The 20,707-nt window shown below is 42.4% G+C and overlaps 1 protein-coding gene across 3 annotated transcripts; it reads left to right on the top strand.

Annotated features, from left to right (window-relative positions):
- The first annotated feature begins 1,328 nt into the window (after positions 1-1,328).
- On the top strand, positions 1,329-20,400 carry pax6b (paired box 6b). Of its 3 annotated transcripts, none has more exons than XM_028401586.1 (13): positions 1,329-1,465; positions 6,636-6,815; positions 9,539-9,592; positions 12,845-12,975; positions 13,300-13,335; positions 13,420-13,635; positions 13,989-14,154; positions 17,040-17,198; positions 17,393-17,475; positions 17,560-17,710; positions 18,286-18,398; positions 18,661-18,802; positions 19,509-20,400. In XM_028401586.1, exons 2-13 carry the CDS (start codon positions 6,803-6,805, stop codon positions 19,592-19,594), a joined length of 1,350 nt encoding a protein of 449 aa, XP_028257387.1. In that variant the 5' UTR covers positions 1,329-1,465; positions 6,636-6,802; the 3' UTR covers positions 19,595-20,400. The 3 variants fall into 3 exon arrangements, with proteins under 3 accessions (XP_028257387.1, XP_028257386.1, XP_028257388.1); XM_028401585.1 differs by lacking the exon at positions 1,329-1,465 and adding an exon at positions 6,306-6,408; XM_028401587.1 differs by lacking the exons at positions 1,329-1,465; positions 13,300-13,335 and adding an exon at positions 6,306-6,408.
- Positions 20,401-20,707: the final 307 nt, after the last annotated feature.

Genomic DNA, 20,707 nt, shown 5'->3' with positions numbered 1-20,707 from the left:
AGCGGGGCTGTGTGGGAAGGGAAAGGGAGCACCTGGCTCGACCGCTGTATCCCATCTCGTTTTATTGACAGCCTGATAAGCAGGGGCCAAGCCGTGCGGTTTCCAGCGCGGATGTCGAGCACCCTGCTGCGTTGCACAGTATCAAGGCCTCTTAATGGCTGTGCCTCCAAATAATGGCCCAAACACAGCCAGTCCTGACTGGCCCGTACCTGCGCTGCCCCGGTCTCTTCCTGAGAGACAAGCCGCCGCGCGGTTGCCCATTTACTCACCGTCTTGTTCAAATTGACACAAACATCAGAGGTTGTGAAATAGGATTGGAGGCTTTTAGCCTGCCTTAGTAAAAGGAACGCTAAAACCCCATTATGAGTCGCAGATGACAACTTTATAGGGCTGTAGAAATAAAACTGTTTTTACGCACGCGGAAATATAATTCATGTTTATGGCTAAATTTTGTAGTTCTTAAAACAGAAAGGTGCGCGGATACACTGAATACACGAGCTTTGGAAATGCGTCCAAATACATTTTGATGAACAGCTATAGGGGGGCATTTATAGGCCTTTACTTGCCTGCAGCCGTTTATGCACACCTGTTGCACACTGGGCATGCTCAGATTAAAAAAATACAAAAGCTGTACCGCTTATGTATTAATACCATCACTTTATCAAACCAATGCAGCGCTGTCTCCTGAACACTGAGAAGCAGCAGCTGGGAATGCAGCTTTTAAAAGCCACTATGGTGATTTTTAAATTAAGTTATGTGAACAACTGGAAAATTACAGTTAATAATTGTCAGATTAGTGTTATGATCGGAGAGCATAAGAACCGAGCACAACTGGAACATGTTTCTGGAAAATAAATGCGTCATTCGTGGGGGCTCCACCACACAGCTCAAGTGCTCATGTTAAGTTACTGGTTCAAATGGTGCAATAAATAAATCAATACATGGAAAACCAGTAACAAATAGAAAGGAGAGAAGCTTTAACAGGAGTGGTAGGCTACAGTTTGGGACAAAATGTGGTAAAAACAACATAAAATGACATAACAAATTAAAAAACAACAACATATAAACCAGGATGTAGCTCTGCAAAGTGAGATAGCTGTCAGCCCCTGCGCACAGCAGACCCACTAGGACGGTAAACAGGCCGGTGTGCTCCACATGTAGGCTACCTTGCGCACTTCCCCATTCTATGCTCTGTGTCCTGTCCAAGGTATGACGTCGAGCCGTCGCTCCAGCCAATCACTGCCAACTTGAGGCTGATGCTGAAGGGAAAGTTGCTGGTAAGAGCCACGGATTTTTTTCCCACTCTCATTGACATTTCAACTCCACAACGGATCCAAAGGTAGACAGATTTTAATCGGGAACTACAAGTTTCTGTTGCTGTGACACGGAGGAGAGATCCGGGGAGGCTAGAGGCGATTATATGTGCACAGGATACCGGTCAGACTCCTCTGCTGCCTTTCGTCTGGTGAGTTTGGACTTTGCTTTAAAACGGTCTCTTTAAAAAATGACTTTCACGAAACAACTTCACGCTTTGTGATAGTTGACGTGGCTTTAGAGTGTGCATCTGCATTTTTTTCCTCCTAAAATTTCCCTAAAAGGAACATGATTCTGCATGCAGTCTGAAAACTTGATGCACTGGAAAAGTTAGGTAAAATTATTGGATAAGTTGCTGTGTGTAGGAGGTGTACACCCACACAAGTTGAACACAGCGAGTTGATTTCGTTTTCTTTGTCATCTATCACCCAAACACACACGTACTCATCCAGCGTGTAATTAGCGATTTTCACTGAGGAATTAAGCGCACGTCACCTCTTTAAAAGCGCCTATTATTGGGAGCTTTGCGCAGGGGAAATTAAAGGCTTGGACCTGTACAGTAAATTAAATGTGTATATGGGATCTATTCAGCAACGCTCGATCCATCAGCGCGGTGGAAATGCTGCTGTCCATCAGCGGGGTATTTCACTTTGTGCGCTACAAGCTTCAAACTGAACAGTGTTTCTTCAGCACGCTGCTGAAACAAACAAACGAATAACTTTGGCGTTGATTTATAAATTCAAGAAAATATCACATAAAACATGTGGAACAAGTTTTTAATAGTAATTTTCAAAAAAGGCCACGCCTGCAGGAAAATGTCGGTGCGCCTTGGTCTATAAATGGCCTACTTATTGTTTTATTTACTTGTATTTATTGTCTCCTCTAGTGTCATAAGAGCCATATAATTAAATGCAAAGGTGTTGTTGTAAGCTGGGGGTCTGTGTCTCGGGTCCAGGTTCTTGTGTGTTTGGCTCCAGTGTTTCTCTGTCACGCTCTCCGAGCAGCGCTGTGACACCATTAGCCCCGGTGTTTATCCCAGCCTTCAGCCTTTTGCCAGGAGAGGGCTTTGTAGACTGCATCTTTCTGTGGATTACACCATGAAACCCCAGATCATCTCCACAGTGCCACACAAACTCAAACACAGCGCATTATGAAATAGAAAGCTAAACTGTAAGTATACAAATATATATTTTACTTCATAAGGGAGAAGCTCTGAGTCAGTTCAACGTGAACTCAGCACGAAGCTTTTACTGTGTAGAATAAAACCCTCTATTAAAGTTCCTATAGAAACAGAAGGTAGACCAAGCATCATCAGGCCCATCTGTAAACATCTCGGTAAGGACTGATTTGTCCACGCCGTCCTATGTTTCCTTATATTTACCCAATGTGCTGAGAAATGACTTCAATAATAGAGCGTCTGTTCGCGCTTCACGTGCACTACCACGCTTTAAGCATGTGGCTTTAATTGATACTGATAAACACAGAATTAGACATTGTAAACGTGCCGATGATTTATGCAAATAAAGTGGCGGTGTCCTCATGAATCTCTCTGGAGTGAATAAATGTGACAGTCCGAGGCTGTTTGATGAATGACAGCTGATCTTTGACAAGACACTGATCATTGTCATTTCAAAATAACCATATAGCTAATAATAATTATTACACAAATTACATTTTAATCTGTATTTTTTTCAATATTTATTAAGAAAAAATAATTTTGATTTTAGAAAAAAGCTATTGAAATTATAAGCTACTAAATATAATTTAATATCTTTATTATATATTTAATATGTTGCTGTAATACTTTGTAAAATATTTTTAAATAATTATTCAATATTAAAAAACAAATTATTTAATATAAATAATATAAACACCTATTATTCTATACACAAGTATGTAAACGTGTGAGTATTTAAAACCACTAACAATATAAATACAAAAGAAGGGTCAACACATTAAATCTGTTATTAAATCATTACAAGGCGAGCTTTAAATGTAAATAAATATAAAAGAAATGGAACCAGGTTTTTAGAAAAACTTGCAAAAATGTATATAATAAAAATGGTATTAGCTTTTAAAGTTTAATCTTAAAATATAAATAATACATTAGGTGCCTTTATCCCCCAAACAATGTTTTTTTTTATTCTTTTTTGTATTTAAAAGTTTCTACAGGGGTAAAAAAAAACCCACACCGCCTCAGGGGAAAATAGCGACCAGATTAGGCTTTCCTTTCAAGGCCTGTGACATTAGTTGCTGCTAATCCGAATTGGGCTAATTGCTTTCCCAACATCACCCAGTTTTTAGGAGACTTTTGCACCGGGCAGCCATCTACCTTCTACAACACATCATCATACATCTACTGGAAAGATTTTATTCCAACAGTGCTCTTGGTAGATTACACAACTCTCACTGCTGTGAAAGAAGCAGAAATCTCCTGAGAGTGGAGACAACGAATTAGCTCTTGGATCGGATTTACAGCTTAACTAAAGAAATCAATAACCTACTGGAGGTATTGTTTCCAAAGAAAACTACTTGACACACTCATCGGGGAATCTGTCTTTCAGCGAGGGCAAGTTAGTGGTGTGAATTTTTGACAGCTGCAGTCTGTGACAAGTGGCAATAACATTTGCACCACAATGGTAAAGTAACAAATAGCTATTAAGAGTAAGTCTGGGGGCTGCTGTGTAGAGATAATCTGGACAATATTGAATATTCAGAAATCAGAAGTGTTTATATTACAAATTCTGCCTTAAAGAAAAATGGCTGCCAACAGTCCCACGACTTCCACGCAGTGGACCAAGCCACATGCGCTCTGAGTAAACACTGCAAAAGTTCAGGTCCTGCAGTCCCCTGCTGTACTTCTCTGTGTTAGTCCAGACCAGTATGTCCTCTGAAATTCTCCAGGAAGGAACTGAAACTCTAGAAAACTGTCACCATTTGTTGCTAATGTTTCACAGTAATCTCCTTTCAGTGGGGCCAATCTGTCATTTCTTACAGTTAAGAAATAATCAATATGAGGTGCCTTTACCAACTCTTGTCGAGTCGGGAGGGGGTGTTTGTGGTCTAATGCATGTCTAATAGGGGGGTCCTTGACGTGAAAATGTTTGGGAAACCCCCCCGCCCGCTTTCGCTGATATAAGCTGTGGCCATTCACGGTAGGCCTATAGGCTGAGCCACCAGTCTAAGTGAGTAGAAACAATGCAGGAAGGAGAAACAGATGAATGTGCTCGTTTAGTTTACGGGTTGTTTGATGAAGGAGTATTGGCCAAAGTGTTGTTCCTCACCGCGGGACCCTCGGTGACAGTTTGAGCCGGTCCTCTCAGCTCATTATCTCGCCGGCCCACTGAGGGCCCCATTCAAGCCGGGCAGTCCCTCACCCCCTCCTCACTCCCTCCCTGCCTCTCACCCTCTCCTCTCTCTCTCTCTCCCTCCCTCTCTCTGGCAGTGTCGTTTGTCTACTCATTGAACCCATAGTCAGGAATGCGATGGTTGTTAGGGAGCCCTCTTTCACCTCCGAAGTGTTTTATTGATGAGCTGTGACTTCTCCTACTTTTTCACATGTCAACGAAAGTCAAGTGTAGGCCTCCATGACTTCATTTCATGGCCTCCCATCCCAAAAAAACATTTCTCTCCCCTCCCCCTGCTTATGCCTGTCCCTCTCTAGTCTCTCTCTCTCTCTCACTTTACCCTTTCATGCACCCCCTTTTCTGCTATAGTTTGGCTTCAACATCCACACAAACCTCATTCTCTTCCCCTCAGTTCTCCTCCTTTTGGAGTAAGCGACGGGGCTCCTCAGCGCTGAGACTGGTGCTGCCCAAAGCTCCGAGTGTCTGCTCAAACACGGGCGCAGAGGGGTTGCTTTTGGGTGCGTTGAGGTGTGCGTTAATAGTCAGTCATTCAACCGGCGCAGTTTGGAAGCGTGTGGCCATGGCTACACAGTCATTTGCTTTACTTTATTTACGCGTGCTATTTGCTGTCAGCGCGCAAGAGTGACGTCGCCGTGCCTCGCAAATGTGTCCATAAAAAGCACCCGAGCCTGCCTAAAGGCTGCGCTCTTTACGCATGGTGTTCTTGTTGACAGGAGGGGTAAGGCTATTCAGGGGAAGGTGATACTCAAAAAGAATCAACAAAAGCACGTGGTGGACATTTTGGATTGTGTTCAGTGAGGGGAGGCCGTGCAGTTTTAAATACAAAAGTAAACATGTAAATTACAGCGTATAGCTAAAAATCAACGTTTCCCAACTCACCGGCCTGTTTTAGAATTATATGTTTATCTATGTATCCATGTGGGAGCAGTGTTGACCTAATTCTTTGGATATTGCTGCTTTAAACTCGAACGGACAGCTAAAATCTTTAGAGCAGGTGGAGCAGTGTATGTTTTGTCTAAGAAAAAAAGTTTTTTGTCAGTGATGATCTTCAACACTTGACATGAAAACGCTGCACCACAACAGCGTATGAACTCAAATGTTTACGTTTTGCTGCATGTCCCAAAACTTGTCAGCAGCCTTATTCTGTGTCCTCTGTAACATTAATCGCATCAGCAGAGCATGGGCTGCTTCATAAAAGGCACGCTGCCGTTCTTTGTAATTTTAATTCGGTGTTACGAGCTCCAACATTCATGTGTGCAGTGCTCCACTGCTACTTCCCGTCCCCCCTTGCAGCACTAGCTTGCCTCAGGTTGGAGCTGAACATGCCTAGGATTCCCTGTACGGACCCAATTCAGCCTGGAAGAATAGAGCTTTCCATCCAATGAGCATTTCCGAGGCAGTTGCTTTGCAATAGGGCAAATATTCAGCAAGTGAGCGCAGGGTATTTGCATGCGTGGGCTGATTAGTGGGTTGGGAAGACGAGTCTCTCTCTCTCTCTCTCTCTCTCTCGCCCTGCTTTCTCTCTCTCGCTGTGGCTCGGCCCCGTTTCCCGCTTTGGCTGTGGTGCAGGGGGAAGTGTTTATATGGGGGATGATGACAGAGGTCGGGTCGCGCTAATGGGCCAGTGAAGAGCGGCGGAGGGAGGCGAGGCGAGGAGAGGCGAGGCGCACACAGCAGACCAGGAACACATACATTAATACACTTGTTCCATCACCAATCAGCATAGGTGTGTTCATTCTCTTTACCCCCACCTCCTTCTACCACCGCTCTCCCTCCCTCACGCTTTCCCCTCCCTCCCTTCTCTCTCTCTCTCCCCCTCTCTCTCTCTTTCTCTTCCCCACTCTCTCTCTTCCCGACTCTCTCATTCGCTCTCTCACACGCCAGCGCACATCCTCGCCAAACTCCGTGCGTCCTGACATCTGAGTTCACTGTCAATCTCTGTCTCCTTCGCAGGGATATCCCCTCCGTCTCCGCCGAAGACCACTGGAAACTAATTTTTCCTCTTCTAAACTTCCCGAGAGAGAGAGACACTGATCCTGGTCGGCTTTTATTCAATTTCTTTGGTGTGGAGAACTAGGCTGTAGCCTATAGTTTACCAAGGACTTTGACCACGACGCAGGATGCCCCAAAAAGGTGAGATCTTAACTAAAAGTTTAAACGTGGTGTATTATTATTATCATTATTATTAGTGTTATTATTATTATTATTAGTATATTTCATTCTGGGCTGTAGGTGATGTTCAGTTGTGGTTGTTTTATCGTTAGGGCTGTGCAGCCTGTCTTCTGACTGGACTCTCAAAAAGAAGTATGAACAGCCTTTAGCGTCTCTGTCTGTTTTATCTGCTCGATTTTGTTGTTGTGTTTAGGCCTACGGATAGCTTACCGCTTATTTATGACAGCAAAGAGTAAAAAGTCACGTTGGGCCAGGACAGTGATCATCGTGGAGAATGGGGCGCAATGACCCGTTGAGGAAAGGTGTCAGATTGATTCATGCAGGCGAGTCACCCAAGCGCCTTCTACAAAAAAAAAAAAAAGCTCCATGAAGCAGTTGTGGAGGAGGCCAGTTTGAGCGTGTTTGTTTGTGTGCCAGAGGAAAACTTTCCTTCTTGTTTCCAAGCTGTTTTGGTTCCCCTCTTAATGACAGCGAGTCAAGATAAACTGCTTTTACAATTTAGCTGTAAGTCAGATGCGAGGCCTGGACTGGCAGATCAGGCTGAAACAGGAAATACGTTTCAAAGTAATCCAGTCATTAAATAAAGTAGAAAAATACAAACAGAAAAACATGACACACTCTGCAACTGCTTTTACCCTGTTTTAAAAGTAAGTAAATGTCAAATAAAGCGTGCATTAATTTACTGTAACTGTACATTTTATTTAGAAATGTTGAATATAAATGGCGTGGCATAAATCAGTAAAAATAATGGAACTAACAAAAACACATTAGGCCTAATATATTAAAATACAGTTTCATCTGTTGGCTCTAATTCACCAAATGTATTCTGTATTCTATGTATTATATTTAAAGATTTCTGCTGTCAGCTTGTGTACCGGCACCATTGTAGCCAAGGCCTACATGGACTGCTTCTGCATATGAATGTTGTGAGCGCTGGATCCAGCGGCCACAATAAGCATGTTGAATTAAGACATTGTTGTTACGGATTACTAAAGGAAAAGAAATGCAGATTAGATCGTAGTTAACCTCAGGAATAACAACGTTTGAGCTTTCGACCTTAAATAAATGATTAACTACCGGGACCATACAGAGCTGGAAGCTGCTGGCTGGAGAGCATTTGCAGCCTTTGTGTAATTTTTTTTTACAACATCCACTCTATGAAATAGCTTAAAGTAAAAAAAAATAATAAAATATCCGGGCTTGTTTTAGTGAATGTTTAGGTCACTTTTAGGTTAGAGGCTCGCTCAGACTGTGTGTGTCAGTGTGTGAAGGAATCTGAATTTGATTAATGACCGAACAGCCTATTTGTTAAAACATGAAAGAAAGCTACAATCTAAAAGCAATGGCGGCCATCCCTATATACGTGCATCTCTCAAACTAGTCCTGGACTATAAACACAGTCTGTGAGACGTCCACATTATTAGGCCATTTTGCTCTGCACACAACACAACTTTTGCAAGGAGGGAGAAAATGAGAACTTCAGACTTCTTCCCTCCCTGGCCCCCTTTTTATCTGTTCTCTCCTATTCAATAGCTTCTTTAATGCATTTGTCTTTTCCAATTGAGCGCCCTACTGCGCTGTTGTGTCTTTAAACCCGCTTTACAGCCCGCACCAGCAGCACCAAATAACCCACCAAATATTTATAACAAGAAATTACTTTTTAAATTATTTTTTCTCTATCAAAGCAGGACAACACAAAACCCCACATTCACGCACTAGCGGCACTGGGGTCACGGTCGTGTGTGTGTGAGAGAGAGAGAGAGAGAGAGAGAGTGTGTATGTGTGTGAATGGTCCCGGAGGGGGTGGATGCATGCCTCCGGCTCTTTGTATTAATCTGAACTTGTTGGTGTGTTTAGTGGGGAAGCTGTGTGTTTCTAGTCGCGGAGGCCGAGATTTCGCCCCGAGTTTGAGGTATACGGAGGCAGAAGAGGGGGTGCATTGTTGCTTTGTACACCAGCTTTGTACCCCCAACTGGTCTGGACTTTTGCAGGGCAGTGAGGCGAGGTAGACAGCGTGTGTCACTGTACAGATTCACAAGTTAAAAGATATATATATATATGTATATATATATATGTATATATATATATATGAGCCCTCATGCTGGGATCATGAGGGCTGAAAACCATCAGGACTTAAAAATAAAAACCTTGAAAGGAACAGTGCCGCGGAAGGCCCCATATATAACGCTATAGCCTGAATTTATTTTGACAGGTGCTTTCGGAAACAGGCCCAACAGAGATGTTGAAATAATGCTTGTGAATGTAGCCCCGCGTCAATTTTAATTTACTTGCTTGGCAGCAACATTATTAAATGTAGGCCAAAAAAATGAAGATATACATCAGTATAGCTGTGGCTGTGCTAATGTGTTGTTTTGCTTTGTCCTATAGGGAGACATTAAGTAGTGAAAACGGCAGATGATTGACTAAATTGTTATAGAGTGGACAGTCATCTCTGTTTCCAGGCAAGTTTAATTAAAATACATACATACACTGAGGATGTTAAAATTCATCATGCTTCTTATAATAATCCGCAAAATTCAAATCGCACGAGATGAGAAAAAAGTTTTTATGTACTATTTAAAAAAAAATGTTGCAAATAATTTAACATTTTAAACAAAGATCTGTACAACTGTATATTTCTGATTTGATGCTAACCAGTTTTGTTATTTCCTTGTGACGCTTAGAATACCACAACCAAGCCACGTGGGAGTCTGGCGTAGCCTCAATGATGCAGAACAGTAAGTTGTTTTTTATGTATACTTTGCCTTTGAACTTTTTTATTAAAAAAATATATAAAATATTACAACCGCATTGTGGTTGCATGGATGCAACACCCACTGACATTTGTTTGCACTAGCTGTTAAAAAGCACAATTACTTTTTAAGATTGAAGGACTTTAAAGTTAAAAAAATAAGAAATGTATGTCCAGGAAGAGATTTGCATGACTTTGAGGTGCAGGGAGGAAATATTCTCAGTTATTCGATGGTCGTTTCATTGCTGTTAATTTATTATTATTTTTTTTTTTTTTTTGCAATGATAGGTAGACAAGTTATTATTGAACAAGTTAATCACACGTCGTTCTTCTCCAGAGAAAGAGAAAGAGAGAGAGAGGGGATATAGAGAGAGAGAATAGAGGGGGTTGGGTTGAGAGGGAGATTTTTGTTTCTGCTTGAGTTGGTATTAAATAATTGCACAGCCGTCTGCATTAGCGTTAGAGCTGGCTGCCAGGCTGCATACAAGATTAGCTGCGTAGAGAAGAGCCCTGCATGAAACATGAGGAATAGCAATAATGTCTTATGCAGATTAGTCCATATTCTTCACGGACAGACAGCATGAACTAGAAAGAAAATGCTCATATTATAACCGCAGGCCTCACTGTTAGGTGCAGGCTGAACTCAAGAGCGGAAGATAAATATTAACAACCATATTGTCGTGGGTGCCAATCACAAAAAAAGAAACAAGGTAGTACCTTACAGGCCTCTGTGTGTGTTTAAAGTGGCCCATGAGTTGAATATGTTTTATTACTGGTGTGTGTGTGTGTGTGTGTTGAAACAAAAAAGGATAAACATGAAACATTTTCTCTCTTGCTGCTGGACAAGAGGTGTATGACATCTGTGATGAAGGTGTGTGGAATAATTTTATTATATTATTCTCCATATACCTTGATGACGTGTCTGTGCTGTAAACTGTGCGCATTAGTCCAAATATGTTTGAATCTAATGTTTGGACCACATGGCAGGTGACTGATGTGTAGAAGTGTGACAAAATATATATAATGATATTGGATATCTTATGTTACAGGCCATGTTAAGCGCTGTGATTTTTTTGTTATTATTATTATTAATGGTTTATTATTGACATGATAGGGGCTTATCAAAGCTGTGTACAATACCCTGTGCTCCTGCTTTGCTGCGGATTGATGTTAATGGGATGCTCCCCTGGCTTGGCGTGTGATGTCTGGTGCGAATTGCCGAGGAGATATCATTGGGCCCGGCCCTTTGGGTTGTCTAAAGGTCGCGACGGCCTCGCTGGCTTTTGTGCTAATAACTCCTGGGTGTATATGGTGGGGAGCGTCCAAATTGACACCATATGTTTTCCTATTAGTCGACTTGCAATAGAATACAAGGCGCATAATCAGCGCCAGCGGGCGAGATCGACTCTGGGCACTTGAGGGAATTGTGCCATGATTAAGACTTAACCTTAGGAGAGTTTGATTTTTATGTGATGTCGTTATCTGACGGCTTTATCGATCCGCTGGATTTATATGATAGTTACAAATCAGAGGTGATGGAGCAGCTCTGAAGAACCCGCAGAGCTGCACTGCTTAATGTGGGTAGGCCAATTTCAGCGTAAGAAGTCTATTAATTCCACTTAATCCTGGAATTACCAAAGAGCAGGAGGGATGATAATGGATTTACTATCAATCAGATCCACGCTGGAAGATTATTACACATAGCGGCCAAATAGGATATGTTACCCAGTTAAACAGCTTTATTTCCATTCAAGTATGAACTGGTCTTTTTTGTCATTTATATAAAATAAAGTCTGTATTTAAAGCCGAGTCCTATGGCGCATTTTAGAGTAAAGACGCCCACCGATTCCACACAACAGGACTGCAGTGGCTGTGAGCATTTGTTGTCAAATACAAACAAGGGGGGGAAAACTGCATGTCACTTTTAATATGTTAAGAATCCAGGCGCGCCCTCGTTTGTGTGACCGCGCGTAGCCCCCGGCCACCTTAAAACGAAGTCTCCCTCGGAGGGTAAACGAGTAGCGTCCAATTTTGTCTGAGTGATATCCAAATGCAGACAGAAAGGGTCGTTTTATCATGCTACTATTTGTCGTGACGATGCGATTTTCAAAAGCAGAGCGGTGTCATAAAGTGACATGCCTGCCACAAGTGCTCCAACTGATCTTTTCAATTAGCCTCCCATGCATGATCCGAGGCGACTTCCGCCTATTTCCAGAAATTAAGCTCAAACTTGACGTGCAGCTAGCTTTATTTTAAAGACAAATGTCAGGCAGGCTCATCATATTTTCCCCCTCTTCTATATTTGGAGCTTATTTATTGCTAAGGAGCCTCTGCTCCCGGAGTCAATGTACCGGGCGGCAGCGCAGGGGAAGGGAGCGGAGAAACAGAGCGCAGCTCAGGCACTCCGGGGAGTCAGCTCTCCCATTTGGCTTCAGGTTTGCGGGCTTATTCTATGCTTCTGAGATGCTATAACACAATTTAGGGATAATTTCCGAAAAGATTTCGTTTTTAGGTAATAACCAATCATAAAAAATTGCAGTTTTGGGGCTATTATCCTGGTGCTTCAAGTCTTACTGATGCGTAATTATTGTGTGTTTTGAAGGACTATCATAGAACTGATTTAATGTCACTTTCTGAAAAGCGATGTCTCGGAATGAAAGCTAATTTTAACGCATTTATTCCAGTCTGGTGTCTTATAAGATTGTCGGTGGTGCTGGCTATTATTTAGAAGGTAGTTTATGAGTGAGGCGCAGGTCTTGGTCATAACGCAGCTGTACGAGGGGATGGATAACGGTGCGAGTGTTTTAATACCAAAGTTTGCCGGTTTGATAAAAGGTTGGTTGTGTTTTCTCGGAACAGACGTCTGTGTTGTTACTAGAAACCCACATATTGAGGATTTTTGGTTCGGTTTGTGTAATGCTGCTGTCTTTAATCCTTGTTCTGCATGTAACTGCGCAATGTTTGTCTTCAGAGAGGATGTAACGAGCTTTGTAACAGCTTCTTAAAAATAATATCTCATCACTGCACTTCGATTTAAGACAATTTTACCAACCTTATGATTTTTTTTTTTAAATCAATTTCTGTATGCTGTTGTCATGTTGCATCTTTAACTCGGTTATCCTGAACGTTTAGAACCATTCTCTGCTCATCATTAACAAGATAATTCACTGCTTTATCATAGACTTTAACTCCAGTTGTAACATGATGTGATGACTCCGATGCTTTTGTCTCCATGTAGGTCACAGTGGCGTAAACCAGCTTGGTGGTGTGTTTGTTAATGGTAGACCGCTGCCGGATTCCACCAGGCAGAAAATAGTTGAACTTGCTCACAGTGGCGCTCGACCCTGCGACATCTCCAGGATACTGCAGGTGACAATTACACTCCTTTCTGATCAGAAAACGGGTTTATACAGACTTTGTTTTCAACGGATACAAACTTCATTTTAACGATAAAATCGTTAAGCAACATAAAATAAAATAAAATAAAATAACTGGAAGGCATAAGAGTCTGATTTTTTTCAGATTAACTTAATATTTCTTGTAGCACAGCTGTTGGGATTTAAATAGTTTTAATCCAGTAAATTCGAGTTATTTCACTGGAAATGCTATAAGACCGACAAACGGCAAAGTAGTCTGCTACAATTAAAAAAAATGCCTAATATACCATTCAAGGCATATTTTTTGTGTTCATAGACCCATGATGAAGTCCAAGTGCTGGACAGTGAAAAGGTGATAATTATTTGAGCCATCTTAGAAATTCCATTAATAGTCGTAAATAATGTATGTGAATTGTGTCTTTTGTTTTCTATCCAGGTATCCAACGGCTGTGTGAGCAAGATCCTGGGTAGATATTATGAAACTGGCTCCATAAGACCGAGAGCAATAGGCGGCAGCAAGCCCAGGGTCGCCACGCCAGAAGTGGTCGCGAAAATTGCGCAGTACAAGCGGGAGTGTCCGTCTATCTTTGCGTGGGAGATCCGTGACAGACTTCTGTCGGAGGGGATCTGCACCAACGACAATATACCCAGTGTAAGTGTATTGACTGTAAGTTGTGTGCATGATTTAATTTGCCACATGAAATGACTTTTTTCTCACGCAGTGGAGGAAAAGGAGATGGGCATCCAACCATTCAGTCTTATTAAATACACTGCGTTTCAGAGTGTGGGCCACGCATTGCTGCATATGTGATCACCCAAACATACACTCAATTAGAAGGAGCTCGTTGTTCATTTGTGCGCTTTGCAGGAACATCTTTACGTGCAGATTTATTATGATTATAAGGTCTATGTGTGTGTGTGTGTGTCACCACATGCAGAGACACACACAGGAACGCTCCATGTAATCCTAATCCTCACTTTTATCATATGTAATTTGTCATTCAGGTGTCATCAATAAACAGAGTCCTCCGCAACCTGGCTAGTGAAAAGCAACAGATGGGCGCAGATGGCATGTATGACAAGCTGAGAATGCTCAACGGTCAGACAGGAACTTGGGGGACCCGGCCCGGCTGGTACCCCGGAACATCAGTGCCAGGGCAGCCCAACCAAGGTGAGCCTCATTATCACACAGTGGCAATAGAGACACCTTGACGCATGCATGGTTGTACGGTTGTATCAAAGGAGAATGATCCGGCTAGGATCTAGATTTGTAGGCTCAGTATGAGGAAAAAAGTATTTGACTTGCACAGACTGTGCGTCAACGTAGCAGAATTATTCCAGCGGTTCCGGTCCATGGCTCTGTTTGCAGGAAGGTATTGTACTGGCATGCTTTTGATGCCCTGAACAAGACCCCCAATTAAGACTAGTCGATTAGAGGAAGCCATGGCCCATGCATGCAGGCTGAATGCCTCCACTGTCCCAGACATGGATGTGCGTGACAGCGGCTTGTCCTTTTAGCAGAGGTGTCCGTCCAACAGCCTGCATTTTCCTCTTTTCCTCCCCTCCTGATGGGGAGGCAGAGCCGGGGAGCTGTGTGCGGGGATATTAGTACAAAGGAATGTTTTCCTTCACACGCAATGATTGGTTATGGGAACGGTCCGCACTACGTGTAATTGCTCATTAGAGAGGGCTTTGTCTCTCATTATGGCAACATGCAGGAGTGTGGAGATGGTAAGGCTGCTGTGGAAATGTTCCACTTCAGAAGGTTTTCCTGTCGGCCTGCCACAGGCCAGGCACTGAGCAGATTTTGTGTGAAGGGACGCCACAGTTTTCATTTTTATTTTGCCTTTGCTCTGCTTTTTAAGTACGCACAGGCCTGATTGATATGCAGCAGAAAGCGGAAACGCATGTGCTGGAATTCAGACGGAGCAAATAAAAATTTGCATTTGTTTGATGACCGTTTGGACACGTGGGGATGTCATCAACGAGCAGTAAAGCGGAAAGGACCAAATTAACCGCAATAATGATCGACTTAATTTTAACAATTACAACGTATTATTATTATTATTATTATTATTATTATTATTATTATTATTATTATTATTATTATTATTATTATTATTATTATGTGGGGTTGTAATAATTATTAATATTAACAATAACATAATATGTAAGAGGTGGAGAACAAAATATTTCTACTATTGACAGCCGGGTAAGCAAACATAAAGGCTACATGGAGAGTGACAGGGGCCTAGAAGGAGACAGCTCAATCCAAAGAGGCAGGAATAAAACTCCGCACCGGTTCTGTCTTTCATCTCTTTCTTATTCTCATTCGCTGGCTATATGGCTCTAAATCCCGTCTATAGGATTTAGTCTCTCACTTTCTCTTTCAGTTTTAAGCGGTTTCTCAAGAGTGTTTTGATCCAGTCTCAGCAGCTGAAAGGTGCCGCAATTGGTTCGGTATCTCTTTTTTGCTGCTTTTCCGCCTCACTGGCTGAGACATCGTGATACTAAAGAATGAGTTTATTTCCCAGCGCTTTTATAAAGAAAACAAATCCCATCCTAGCGTCAGTGGGTCTGGCAGACGGATAATAGGTGCACATTCACTCCCTTTTTATGGATTATCCGGAGTGAAGAAACAAATAGCGTGGATACAAACTATTGGCCTATAGAAGAATACTTTGTCTATTTTGAAGCAAGGAAAATTGTCAAGAAATGTGTCACATCAGGCTTCCTCCGGTGAACCGAAAACTGTCGACACACGAAATATATTTTTTATACCAACATGAAGCAGAAGATTTTTCTGCATCTTGCTTGATTTCACAGGATGGAAAATGTTCTGTGAATGTGTTAATGCTCACAGCCTGCGTGTTTGCTGCTCAGTGGTGGAGTCCTGCACCTGTTTCACTTCATCAGTAAAACTTTTCTAATCAAACATTAACTAAATCGGTCCACAAAAAGCTGAACTGGCGCTTCAGTGTTCAAACAGACTGACATCAGTGAGATACATAAACCTCCCTCTATCAACGCACCCGCTGCTTAATTTCGCATTAACTTCTCGGTGTGATAATGATGTCCAACAACAAGACAGACATTAGTCGATAAGCTCGCCCTGCAACTGAAGGGGCCTTTAGGCCCACCGCGGACAAGCAGCAGCAGTGAATAGATTGGCCTTATTTTGGTTGTTCAGGGGGTTGCATGCTCTCTCCTCACTCATTTGTTTCCAATTGAAGACAGAAATCCTGACTGGCGTGTAGCTGGCCGGGGGACGTGATTAATGATGGTAGTGGATAAGGGTTAACACACTGGACTCAAAGCTCTGTTGACTGGGATCCTCGTGCGCACAATGCCAAAGTACTATAGCCTGTGCGCCTCCAGAGAGAGAGGATCCTTTTGTCATCTCCTCCAAAAGCCCCCCTCCCATATATTACACCCACCGAGGGCTCACTGCTCGTCCCTGGCAGTGTCCATAGTTTAATGGTTTCCCTTACTCCTGAAGGCATTGTATCATTCTGAAAAGCGTCTTCTCCTATTCAAAAGTTGGTGGTCACCTCAATGGCTATACCAACGCCCATATGGGAACGACCATTGAGGCTCTGCTCTGTCCTAAAAAAAGAGGGGGTAGCAGGAGAGTTTGGGGTTTTAATACATTTCATAGGCTCTGAAAGGGGGCTCACCACATCTTGTCACATTTCTCTTAACCTTTTGAGAACACACGCCATTGTTGGGACGCGATAAGTACGCAGAACTTTTCCCTTAGCCAGCCCGTTTTTCCCACAATATTTTATAAACAGTTGAACCGCAGCGGCCTTTTTGGGTTTGTTCCCTCTACACGCAGGCAGACGTCTGGGATCTGGCAGCATTAAGAAGAAATTGCAATAATTCCTCTGATTTTAAATTCAATTAACCATAATGGGGGCTTTAATTAATGATGTAGCACCGGCAGTTTGCACAATTAGCTGTAGGCTGATACAACATGAGCCCCCATAATTAATTATTCAATTAGCTTAAGTGAATGTATATTTCCATTAAATGTTTTTCTCCCCTCTCTCTCAGATGGCTGCCAACAACAAGACGGTGCAGGAGAGAACACAAACTCCATCAGCTCGAACGGGGAGGACTCAGAGGAGACACAGTTGCGACTGCAGCTCAAGAGGAAACTACAGAGAAACCGCACTTCCTTCACACAGGAGCAAATTGAAGCACTGGAAAAAGGTCAGATAATCTGGGTTTAATTGTAGTTTTATAAGTCCTTATTTCCCTTACCATGAATCAGACTTAATATCAAGATAAATATAGTGAAGGCCTGGGCTCTTCAGGAGGTTTTGCCTTTAATGAATCCGATTATTTAAATACAATAATAGTATGTTTCTCATGTACTGAAGCCTTTGGTTGTTCTTGCATTACAGAATTTGAAAGAACTCATTATCCAGATGTTTTCGCGCGAGAAAGACTAGCAGCGAAAATTGACCTGCCTGAGGCAAGAATACAAGTGAGTGATCCCAACTTTTTACAAACTATATTTGTTAAAAATATTTATAAAAATAAATCCATAATGTACTTGTTCCTGTTTCAGGTATGGTTCTCAAATAGGAGAGCAAAGTGGAGGCGAGAGGAGAAGCTGCGGAACCAGCGCCGGCAGGCCAACAACTCCTCCAGTCACATCCCCATCAGCAGCAGCTTCAGCACCAGCGTCTACCAGGCCATCCCACAGCCCACCACGCCGGGTAGGTCCTCCACAGCCGGGATGACACCGCTGTGACCGAACCCTTAAAATAATGTGTATAAAAAATGATTCTGAAATGTTTAACAAGCATCATTTCGTTTCGTTGTGATTTAATTTGCATTACTAACAAATGTCTTCAAGACACACTTAACTGTCTGTGATCCATGTGAAACGGTATCATATGGCAGCCTGCGGACTCATAAAAAAGGGGGTGAAGCGGCCTCGGTGGCTGTGCGCTCTACTTCACATGAAGACGCGCCGGTGCTTTTCTTTTTGATGGATGATTGAGCAAAACTTCTCAGCTGACTATCCGCGTAATTACCGAATCAGGCACGAGGGCACACCGGCAGAGCTGAAGCTCATGCTCACAAGTCAATCACCTGAGACACAGAAACACACACAGACACACACTGTACAGTTATCTGTCCGGGCCCATCAGCCTGTCAAACAAGGCGTCACCTCACACACTCACTACTTAACGCTAATGAGGCGCTCTCTCTCTCACACACACTGGAGCACTGTGTGTAATATCTGCCGGTTTTCAACATTTGTTTTTTCTCCATTTTTCGTTCACAGTGTCTTTCACCTCGGGGTCAATGCTGGGTAGACCTGACTCTGCACTCACAAACACCTACAGTGCGCTGCCACCCATGCCCAGCTTCACCATGGCAAACAATCTACCTATGCAAGTAAGTCAAGGATTTTTTTAAAAAGATGTATTTTCAGTGCATTATATATGATGACTGATGTGATTATGATAAGACATCATAGATCATTTAAACTGTGTTTCCTGGCCAAACAAATGAAAGCACTAAAACAGTATTTTATTAAAACTGGCTTCATGACAGGAAAATAATTAAAATCATATATTAAAAAAAAATCAAAGAATTACAGACTGAGCTTTAAACTATGGTTGGCTAAGCTAATGTAACATTCTCTCCCCATCTATAGCCCAGCCAGACCTCCTCTTATTCCTGCATGCTGCCTACCAGTCCGCCTGTGAATGGGCGGAGCTACGAAACATACACGCCCCCTCATATGCAGGCACATATGAACAGCCAGTCAATGACAACTTCTGGTACCACCTCAACAGGTAGGCAGAAAAGTTCATTGTTTACCAACATGCTTGGGAATTAAATCTAAGAGTGCACTGAAATGATCTGCCACCTCTCCTGTAATTTGGCGGTACTACATAGCCACCTCTGATTCATGATCTGTCGCAGCAGCTTTCCCTTTCCTTTCCGTCTACTTGAGAAAATTCACATTTTAAATGTCTGAGGTTCAGTATCTCTACATCCCATATCATTCTCTCTCTGCAACGAAGCTCATTTCATTGCCACTCTAGGCCATCATGTCAATCCCACCACTCCAGCCCATAGTTTAGTTCCACCCCATTAGGATGCTGTTACTGAGAGCCATATATACTGGTTATAGTCATGAAGAGTTAATCATGCATAACCACATTTCCTCTGTGCTAAATTGCTAATTAATTTGATTCATTTGCTGTTGTACTCTCTCTGTTTAAATGCCATTGCCAAAGCCTCAATTTATCGAGCTTGCAAGCATTTTACTGAGCAACCATGCGCAGAGCATTGTGACTCATTGCAGCTCCATGCTCGTCTACCTATTTGCAAGCGTTTAAAGCACAATGCTCTGTGCTGTGAGGCTAACTAGTGTTAGCTGTCACACTAACTAAGCATGGGGCATCCACTCATCTAATTTAAGCATGTAGACTTCTGGGGCTTCAGTTGTACTTTTGTTTTTTTCTAACTGACGTCTTGCTCTTTTTGTCTCTGCAGGACTCATCTCTCCTGGAGTGTCTGTCCCTGTCCAAGTCCCAGGGAGCGAGCCTGACATGTCTCAGTACTGGTCAAGACTACAGTAGAGAGAAGAGCTACTTCACCCTGTAACCACCCACTCCACCATCGCCCTCCGGCAGTGCTCCTCACACATACATGGCACAGGAGAGTAGAAAAGGCGAAGAGAGGGTTGGGAAGAGGCAACAGACAGGAGAGGAGGAAAGAAAGAGAGAGACTCTGGGAGAGCCTTGGGACGTCTGGGCTTTGTTTTTCCAGTGGGACAGTGTGCTGTTGTGTAGCTCTAGGCACATTGAAATGAGGACTTGGAAGAGAGAACAACGATGGAAAGACAGAAAAAAATGGACCTCTGTAAAGTGCCCGGTGTTAAATTTTTATGGAACAAAAACTTATCTGTTTTTTTTTCTATTTCCAACTTCAGTCATTGTTTCCTTTTTTCTCTGGTGTGTTTGTAAATGGCCATTTGTATGTTAATATGAAAAACCAAGATCAAGTACTGATAGATGGACTGCTAGAAAACCATGTTGGTCTTGCGTTTGTGTGAGAGAGGAGAACCTGAGAGATTCTGCCACGACTATCTTTTGATCTGCTTATATCGAGACTTTCTACCAGCCTTTGCATGGTCTCTGGACGTTGTTGCATATCATTAAAAGACGAAAAAGCTGGAGGGAAGACTCTTACTGTGTCAAAAAAATATTTATTGGTCTTATTTCTTATGAATGGATATTTAGCAGAGGAAACTCAAACTCGGTCCACCCACTGAGGCTGTGGTCTTGGCTCTTCTGATATGGGCCTGCATTTTTAAAAGGCCTATTAGACATGGATCACTATCAACAGCTCCAAGTGTGCAAAGACTGTGCAGCATGCAAGAAAACTTGGACCTCTTGCTTCGGTGGTTGGATTGACTCTAGATTACCACGAAGAACATTAAATGTGGGGAAAACAGGTGTAAAAGAAAACCTGTAGTCTGTAAATGGTAGACTGCGTCTTCGATATAATCCAGTTTGTTTATGTCAAAATGTAAAGTACTTGTCTTCCCTAGAAATCTTCAAGAAAGATTTCTCCAATAAAAGTTGATTTCATTTATATCCCTGAGAATATTCTATAAATGTTCCATGCATCATAAAATACATTTCTTTAGGGTCAGGTACAATTTGTCTCTTAGGTATAGTTGTATTATA

This window comes from Parambassis ranga, chromosome 3, assembly GCF_900634625.1.
Source record: "Parambassis ranga chromosome 3, fParRan2.1, whole genome shotgun sequence".
NCBI lineage: Eukaryota > Metazoa > Chordata > Actinopteri > Ambassidae > Parambassis > Parambassis ranga.
This window is presented reverse-complemented; position numbering and strand designations above follow the sequence as displayed.

What these genes read in the sequence shown, in the direction of transcription:
- pax6b (XM_028401586.1), top strand. An exon ending in ACATCTCCAGGATACTGCAG is followed by an intron (nt 12,976 to 13,299) that starts GTGACAATTACA and finishes TTGTGTTCATAG; the next exon opens with ACCCATGATGAAGTCCAAGT. An exon ending in CCCACAGCCCACCACGCCGG is followed by an intron (nt 17,711 to 18,285) that starts GTAGGTCCTCCA and finishes TTTCGTTCACAG; the next exon opens with TGTCTTTCACCTCGGGGTCA.